This window comes from Electrophorus electricus, chromosome 12, assembly GCF_013358815.1.
Source record: "Electrophorus electricus isolate fEleEle1 chromosome 12, fEleEle1.pri, whole genome shotgun sequence".
Classification (NCBI taxonomy): Eukaryota; Metazoa; Chordata; class Actinopteri; order Gymnotiformes; family Gymnotidae; genus Electrophorus; species Electrophorus electricus.
In genome coordinates, this window is record NC_049546.1 from 11,368,997 (window position 1) to 11,378,097 (window position 9,101).

Below are 9,101 nucleotides of genomic sequence, written 5' to 3' on the forward strand. Positions count from 1 at the left end.
CATCTCTTTTATCAGCCGTACACCCAACAAATCAAATCATTAGCTATAATAAAAATATTATCAGTGACTAGAATTAAAAACAGGGACAATTCTCAAGATATAATCTATAGTCTAATATAAAATATAATATGTTTCAGAGCTTCTTTTTCACAATAAAGGCCTACATATATAGCTGTTTTTAATTTACATTGTTAATAAAAGGTTCATGGTTACTGTTTAGAAATAAACATCTTCATCCTATCTGGAAATGACTGATCGTTAAATGTAGGACTGTCCTAATTAAATCATATAAGAAAGAAATGTGTAGCCTATTTATCTGTATAAGATTATTCTCCAGGGTGAGGTTCATCTTCATCCAATCTAGGAAACAATAATCTTCGTTTAGAGGGTAAACTTTGCAGCCAAAGATGTAGCCCACATTGTGAAAATTACTTTAAAGTTTACTTCACTGGTTGGCAAACTATCCACCAGGGCTTCCACCATCATAGTTAGTCAGGCTGCCTGTTTTGGTCTCTGCGATTCTTAAATTGTCTGCTGAATTAGAGCTCTCCAGTAATTTGCCTATCTGTATTGTGGGTATTTTAGTCCTTATATTAACTGAAAGGATGGTCTTACACTGCACTTTGTAAGCATGGATTTTACATCTAAAACATGTAACTTGAAAATCCCTTATAAAATTGCAGAATAATACAGAGTTAGCTTAAGTAATCAAAAAACACCAGACTAAATCAAATAAAACATCATTTTTTCTTTACTGAGTATGCACCAAATTGAGTGTGGAACACGTAGTGGTGGTCTCCTATTGAGATATAGGGTTTACCTCTTCCACTTCTCTCAAATTCTAAATTTAATTTGCTTTCTGAGTAACACTGCCTCTTTGAACACTGACTCCATGGCAAGCAATCACTTTTTCAGAACATGATTCCTGAGGGATTGTGTTTTAACCCCAAATTTTCCAGGCAAAATGGAATGGAATGGCTTCAGTCTTCAAACAGACTTTCAGCAGTTTTCAAAAATATTAAAGTCCAGACTATACGAAATGTTGCTGCCATAAATTATATTAAGATGAGGATCTTTAGATGTTTCACAATATTTTAAATTTGTTTAAAAATCATAAAACCCAGGTAAGGATATCTTTGATTTGTGTTAATGTAGCCTGGTATTCTGGCTGATGAACAGAAAGTGACAATACACTGCTTCAATGAATTTGACATCAACTACATTCATTAATATTTGTTGCTAGCTATTTTTTTTTAAAGAACCAGCATGCAACATGGTTAATTAACAGATGACCTGGACAATGTCATCCCTACGAGCATGAACCTCAAATGTTGCACAGCTCAATATAGATTTGGTAGTCTTTGTTTTTAAGCCATGCAAACTTTATTTGATCTTTTGAAAGTACAAATATTGTTAAATAGGTAAGCAAATATTCCACATTGCTATCTTACTATAAGGCTCTTGATGGGCAGTTTATTTTAAGGAAATAATAACCAAGCCTATAAAGTTTAAATGTATTGTTTAATATTTCCAGTTTTTGACATTCATAGACATAACATAATGTTTTAGATATTTAGATATTTCAGATCAGAGAATCTCAGCTGCAGTTCTGGGGAGCCACTGTCCTACATATATGTGCAAAAGATAGCAGCATGATCTGTGATAGCAAATACGTAGGAATTTCCAAAACCTAACTTGTATGAGAAGGTTAGGGATGGAGTGCCACATTTGTACTTGTTCTTATTTTATATATATATATATATATATATATATATATATATATATATATATATATATATATATATAGCCACAAGAAAACCTACTAATTTCTTTTAAGGACTTCTGTTAATATTCACGTCATTTTACTAGATGCAGGTGGCTTGCAAATGTTTATATTTGGAACCTATGAGATGTCTCTAAAGGAGTACATTGCTGTACATACTGCATCTAAATAAAGCAAGTTAAATCACAAGTGTAGGAATGAGTTTGTTGGTATATTATATTGCATAGCTAAGCAACAGTATATGACAGTATAATGTTCTGTGTATTCTTGGTTAAATAGAGTTGTCTTTAATTGTTATCATGACTTAAATGGAGATAAGATCACTTTTTGGGAGCTGAACAAGCAAAAAATCCAGATAGCACAGTTTACATTTACATTTAAATGTAAATGTAATACAAAAGAATTCACAAACTCTAATTTTTGCATGTCAAAGAAGCACAGATACATGTGTAGGTTGCTTAATACCTTCTGCTGATTGTTTTACCTAAACTGTAAGTAGTGAGCACTTCAGTATTGTGCATAGTCATGGTAATCCCACTGTTCTTAAAAAAAAAAAGACATCATATGGTATGGTTTACATGGGTTTACATATAAATGATATGAGTTTACAATTCAGCACTGTACATGCTTCTTCCTTCTTGAGATGGTGGTCCCCAAGCCCAGTTCCACATATTATGTTGAGAATCAATAACAGTGATGGACAGAGAGAACAGGAAAAAAATGCAACAGTACAGTGTCCAGGTTTTTTCAGTGTCCATAGAAGTACACAGTTTTTGACATAATGTCAAACCAAATTTCCTTTTGGTTTCTGAAAGTGAAGCTATTTTTATTTCTGTTTAGAAAACTAGTTTCATAAGCAGTCAGACTAGCTAATCTGTTTTCTGTAGGTAATTAATCATTGTGCTACATAGGTATTTGTTGTTCATTCTTATTAGCACCAACTACCCATTGCTATTATGCAGTAATATTCAAAGTAATATTCTGCAACATGATAAATTCGGTGACTACACTGGGATGATAGCAACCAAAGGTTTTTTTCTTTCCCACTTAAATTAATGTCCACTGATTTATTAAATCAAACCATTCTAGCACTTTAACTCTGATATGAGCATATACTGTATTTTACTAACATGGTCAGTTTCTATTGCTCCCTAGACCTTTTTTTTCCACAGTGGTTATAGTCTCCAATGACCCAAACATCAAACATTTCATTGTCACATCTGTTGTTACTATGAACAGACCATCTCCGCTCCCCTAGAGAGACTCCTCTATGTCCATGCTATTTCTCATCTGCAGAGGCTTGTGCTGAAGGGTTCCTCCATTCATACGACATAATTCCTGCAGGTTGGCCTTGACTAACTGCACTTCCACTGCCTCTGACTTGTCTGAAGCCATTTCTTCAGCCTGTTTAGTGTCTGGAAGTATATTTATTTTCTGAGCCTCCGCTTCCTCTAACGTGTTCTGAGAACTTATATTTAAGGAAATTTTGACTGAAGTCACCTCTGGATCAGTGCCAAGAACATCACCTGGACCAAAGGTCTTCTGTGAAGGAGCAGGGAGCTGACCAGGGATATGAGGCTGGTTATTGTTCTCAAATGCTACTTCTCTCTCTTTCATGCCCACTAAATCACTGCATCTGTTGAAGCCTAGCAGAGTGATATTATTCTGTTTCGCTGTAACTGGTCCGGTGCCATGAGCTGCTTCAATATCTTTGAACATATTACGGATATTGTAACTCTCCTGAGTTTTCTTGGGGGTATGCATGTGATCTGATGGGTCCTCTGATTCAGGCATAGAGGGATTTGTTGATTCTTGAAAACTGTTCTTCTCCATGTGAGTGACACGAAACCTGTAAAGACCAGAATTTGGCTTTATCCAATATTAACATTTGGGGCAAAGATACATTTGAATGTGGTTCAAATGTTAACAATGCTCACAGTAACAATATTGTTGACCAACCCCCCACCCCGCCTACCCCCTTCAGATATCAGAAATAACTTATTCATAATTCACATTAAACACAGGAATATCATAGGTCTTGTGTGACTCACCTGCCCACAGAGAATACAGTCTGCTCTACTGGTCTGCCCTTGCTTCGTACTACGCCGTTTCTGTGATGAGTTTTCTTGAAATGACTTTTCATACAATGGTGGCAAGAGTTTTGATCACTCCCTGAGTGTACTGTATGAAGATGAGGGGGAATACCACCCAAACTCTCCTTGCATTGAATTCTGTTTTTTTTAAAAAAGAGTACACCATCATTTAGCTTACTTTTGTTGCTCATCACTCTACTCACATTAACTTTTAGAGCAAAACTATAATCTATAGCAAGGTATCTCACTGTACAGAAACATACACCACAAAGTTAAAGCTTGCTATGTAACTGTACCTATATGTTCATATTGTTAGTGCCCCTATTTGATTTCAGACAATAACTTAATGTTAGCTATTCAAGATCAGGAAGCCAACAGTAACTGTAAAGGAGTTTATACTCTCTGTGCACACTTTAAAGTTGATTGCATACTATTGATTAGCAAACAAGACTAGGCAAATAACACATAGCAGTACTTTTTAAATATGCACCTAAAATTATACCTCGGGGCATGCTGTTCACAATTATTCTGTTTTCCTAGCATTTCATTGAAAGCCTCCTTATTGGCTGGAATCAAAATATGAAAGAGGATTAAAATTCTTATACTCTGTAAAATAAAAACATGCGGTAGAATAGATCTTGTCAATAACAAACAGTGACATCACTTTGTTTACCCAAAACAGCCCAATTCAATAAACAGATAGATAGATAGATAGATAGATAGATATATAGATAGATAGATAGATAGATAGATAGATAGATAGATAGCATATATACAGTTAATACACAGAGGTCATAAGGGTTTACTTGCTGTGAATGAGCAAATTAATAATATGAATAAAGTATATGAATAATATGAATAAATTAACAATACAGAACTAAAATTGACAAGAAAAAGAGTCATACCTTCATTTTCAATAATGCATTTAAGTATTTGCTCTACTGTATCTTGATTGTTCTCAGATCCATCTGAAAATAGAAAGGAACAGTTGTCACACTGAAGTAAAATATTACCTAGATCATGTTGCTGGGGAAAAAAAAAGATTAAGCACGTCAAAAAAGATTAAGCAGTGAAAATGTTTAAACGTTGTTATGCCTTTGCAGTAGAATCTCTTATACAGCTACTAACCTAGTCTTGGCCAGAATGAAGTGTGTAAACTAAATAACATAATATTGATATAAGTGCTGATGTGACAGAATTGAGCAAAAATACTATTTGCAGTCTGCCACCCACCATCACTGTCGGCCCTAAATGTTTCTTTGGTGTCTTCATCCTCAGGCTCGCCTGTGCGACAGCGGTATCCCTTCTTCTTAAGTATATGACAAATGATAAAACCCAAAAGACCCGTGATGAAGAAGAAAAAGACTAGGAGGAAGATTATATATGGTGGAGGCACTTCGCCCACAGTGGATGTCTCCTGGTCAGTCATGCTCTCTTCTTCTGCTTACACTCCCTCCCTGGGTAGAAGACAAAAAGAAACAACTGGCTTTATGCCATTGTGATTGCATTTCATGTCTGACATTCCTCAAGATGGTACCTTTAAGTTTATGTCAAGCATTGAGCTTTTCAGCAGAATTCATGGAGAACCGAAATCTTGTCACACCGTTGGACTTTCTTGGCTCTGAGAGATAACCTCCTTCTCAGCTTCTGCCACACACGTTCATGAGCACCCCGGGTTATCTTACCATGCAGATGATTACACAGGAGAGTCCACACCCTCTGCTGTCATTCACTGGGAAGCATTAAAACTGTAAGGGAAACATATACTTCAGCTACCAGCTTCTTTATTTTGGAATCTGTAGTAAATCTAACAGAGACAGTAACACTGCAATAAGTAAGCAACTAGCCTAAGTAAGTAGTAAGTAATTATTATTATTATTATTATTATTATTATTAGTAGTAGTAGTAGTAGTAGAATAGTAGTAGCTGCATTTTTATTACTTTTTCTAAAGTTTCAAAGTGCTTATATCTAAAGATTTTATTATAAAACATATGATATAATAATAACAAAAATAAACTTACAATACAATTAACATGGTACTTGACATAAGCAGAATAAACTTTTTAGTGAAAAAAATGTCAACGCTACATGATTTTGGGACTGTGGCAAACGAGTAGCTAGCTACTGTGATTCTCATATACTGAATGATCTTTATTAGTTACATTAACTCTAGAGATATACCAAATAGGATTGACAGTCAAATGTAAACTGTAATCCATCACTTCTGGCACCACTACTGTGCTCTGAAGTGTGCTGAGTAACTGTAACTGCAGGGGTCTCTACTTGCCGTGCATTGTCAGTCATTGTCTAGAGTCTTTCATTAGTGGCTTGATTTTGACCGAAGGGTAGGTCTGTGCTCATGATATATTTAAACTATAATTGCATTTGTGAATGTACTAATGAATAGGCTGCAGCAAAAAGCTGCTGGGAAATCAGGGAAGAATAGGAAGTGCTGGAAAAGGGTCTACTGTATATGCAAAGCAGTCAGTTATTTTTATCTTATTTTACTGTATTTTTGTCTATTTGTGTAAAGCACTTTGTCAGAAAGTGCTTTGTAAGAAAGGTCTGTATAAATAAAGCTTTGAAATGACATTGTGTATGACATTGTGTATGAAAAGTTCCTTGCAAATAATTTAGCCATGCCTTGACTGAGTTTGGACTAAAATAAAGACATCAAATTTACTTTTTAAAATGTATTATTTTAAATTATTAGGTTTTACAATTTTCTGGCTGCTATGCTAGGCCTCATTATTAATAGGGTAGAATATTAAAGAGTAACTATCTAAACTCAGTATTTTAGCATCAGGCAGGCAGAAGGGAAATGTTGAATTTGTGGTTGTCCAGATAAGAAAAAAAAACAAACATTCTGAGTTTCCATGGAGTAATGTAATGGGGTAAACTTTAGTAGCAAAACAGCAGTAAGCATATCTTAAACATGTTATATAGATTAGAAAACTGAAAACACAAGCATGTACAGTATCTTCAGCACCCTGTCTGTCTTTGGCACCGATACTGATCTGACGATAGCCAGCAGTCCGGCATGCTACCTTGTATTAATTATATTACTGGAGATAGGAAATTCAAAGAACGAGTGGACTTTTTAAATGAAAGTCATATATGCACAAATAATGGGGGAAGTAAATGTAGTTAAAGCAGTTAAAACAACTTCAAGAAAGATAAGAAACCATGTCTATCCATTTTCCACATACAAAACATTTTCAATGTTTCCATTTGACGTAATAAGGGTGAGCTTTAACAGAAAACCTAATAGCAGGGGAAGCATCTAGTGGATACATTTGCTGACACAACAGTTACAATAAAGGCTTCTTTCCACAAGAATAGGAAGAAACAGGATATGAATATCACAGCAAAAAATTCTAACAGTGCGAGAGATTCTTTAACATGACTCAGCATTAGAGTGTCCTTTCTGAGGGCTTAAAGGCTGGCCTGTCATCTATTATCCTCAGAAAGTCATTTTTGCTGAAGAAGGACTTGCCATTAAGTTATGCCTGCTTCTTTAATACACAATGTGCTTTATCCAAGTCACTGTGTGAATTACAATCATTTGATTGCAAAACATGTATTGCATAATGAGTGTTTAATTACTCATATGTAAGGAATACATCTTTACATTTGTTTAAAACAAACAAACAAACAAACAACAACAACCCTTAACGAATAAACAAACAATAGCAACAACAAAACAATTCAGCCTGTGCTGTAGCCCTGTGGATGTGAAGTAGGATAACTGAAATTTGTGCACAATTCAATGAATACTCTTACCTCGAATGATTTTACGCCAATGTCACGCTTGTTGTGCAATGCTGAACCAAAGTCACGATTCAAATCCCTTGTGTGTCATTACAGAACAATTAGTGGAGCACAAAAGCACTCCTACAATCTACAATTAAGTGTATAATATAAAAAAAATCTAGCGTTGTCAGTTTGTTATTAGACTATCAGACATCGACATACAAAACATCCTACATCGTTCTGCGGTGTGGCAGGTTCTCCGAGGGATATGACGCGCGTGAGATCTTCGCGTTATCATCGCTGTCGACAGCTATATTATACGAATCTCTGGAACATCTATGGGAAAACGAACTACATCCACATACGACAAAAGAAGAAAACGGTATGCGAAAATAGTACACAAATTAATATGGAAACATCCGTTCAGCAACGCAGACTTCGTGTAGCTAAGGAAAGTTAAAGTTAGGAAACTGTTATTCAACTTCACAATGTCGATGAGCGTCCAAAACGCATGTTACCAACCGCAGACACACGAGGCACCTACGCACAGAGAAGTCCAGTAATGTTCCACTGCAGCGTCGAAAAAACATAGGCCTAGATTTCTCAGATGGAGTACTGAATTATAAATGCTAACTCAATGCTTTCGCCACACTTTTCTTCCATCAACGCATTATTTAAACCGAAAATATCAGTAAAGCACATGAACTGCAGGATGGTACTGCTTATGTCAGCTTATCTCATTTTGCTACGCACTGTTAGTGTCTTGGACTCATATGTAATACCCTGCAAGATGCAGGCAGCGTCCAGTGGTTGTACCTGCACCCTTTGTAGCTACATCTGTGCTGTCCAGCTTCATTTTTATTGGTCTAAACCGGAGGTTCTCAACTCACCCTGGACTCACAGCCCCTGCAGGTTTTCATGTTTTCTCTACTGCAATATACATGATTGAGTTCATCAGCTAATTATCCAATTATCTTTGTGATATAGATAATGTGTGCTAGGGCAGGGAAAACCTGAAACTGTGCACAGCAGTAGGGACCCAGGATGGTTGCTGAGGGTGGCAAATGCCAATTTTAAAATATGAACACAACCTATAACCCTTGCTGTTTTTGTTTTTTCCTTCAGTGGATAATGCCTTCTATTATATGATTATTTACAACTCATCACTCCTGTTAGGGTACCAGGTGTAGCAACTGGAGGTTGGATGAGCTGTTGCTTCATTTTTCTGTGTACCATCAATAATTACAATGCATGTTAAATACTTCCAACAGAGTGGTTCATTAGCTGTGAGAATCGTCCATAATGTTATTATGCCTTTGATGGCATAATATTAAATTATTAGGCAAATTATTAAAAGAATATTATAATGAATTTAACATTTTTGTTGTCAGAAATGCACTATGAAAGGTAAAAGCTGGTAATACGGTTTCATGAACAAAGAAACCACGGTTCTTACACTGGTCACATTCCA

The 9,101-nt window shown here is 35.7% G+C and overlaps 2 protein-coding genes across 3 annotated transcripts in view; both read right to left on the minus strand.

Moving 5' to 3' along the window:
* Positions 1-1,814: 1,814 nt before the first annotated feature.
* On the minus strand, positions 1,815-8,896 carry rell2 (RELT like 2). Of its 2 annotated transcripts, none has more exons than XM_027030778.2 (7): positions 7,661-8,896; positions 5,562-5,624; positions 5,110-5,333; positions 4,782-4,844; positions 4,379-4,442; positions 3,835-4,014; positions 1,815-3,632 (listed from the first exon to the last, which is right to left on the minus strand). In XM_027030778.2, the coding sequence occupies exons 3-7, from the start codon at positions 5,303-5,305 to the stop codon at positions 3,038-3,040; spliced, it is 1,098 nt and encodes a 365-aa protein (XP_026886579.2). In that variant the 5' UTR covers positions 5,306-5,333; positions 5,562-5,624; positions 7,661-8,896; the 3' UTR covers positions 1,815-3,037. The 2 variants fall into 2 exon arrangements, with proteins under 2 accessions (XP_026886579.2, XP_026886576.2); XM_027030775.2 differs by having other exon boundaries at positions 4,367-4,442.
* A 195-nt stretch (positions 8,897-9,091) lies between these two features.
* hdac3 (histone deacetylase 3) overlaps positions 9,092-9,101 on the minus strand; it is a 20,039-nt gene continuing 20,029 nt past the window's right edge. The window contains exon 15 of the mRNA XM_035532069.1: positions 9,092-9,101. This exon is cut by the window's right edge and continues 1,119 nt beyond it. The gene's annotated coding sequence lies outside the window, so the exon portion shown is untranslated.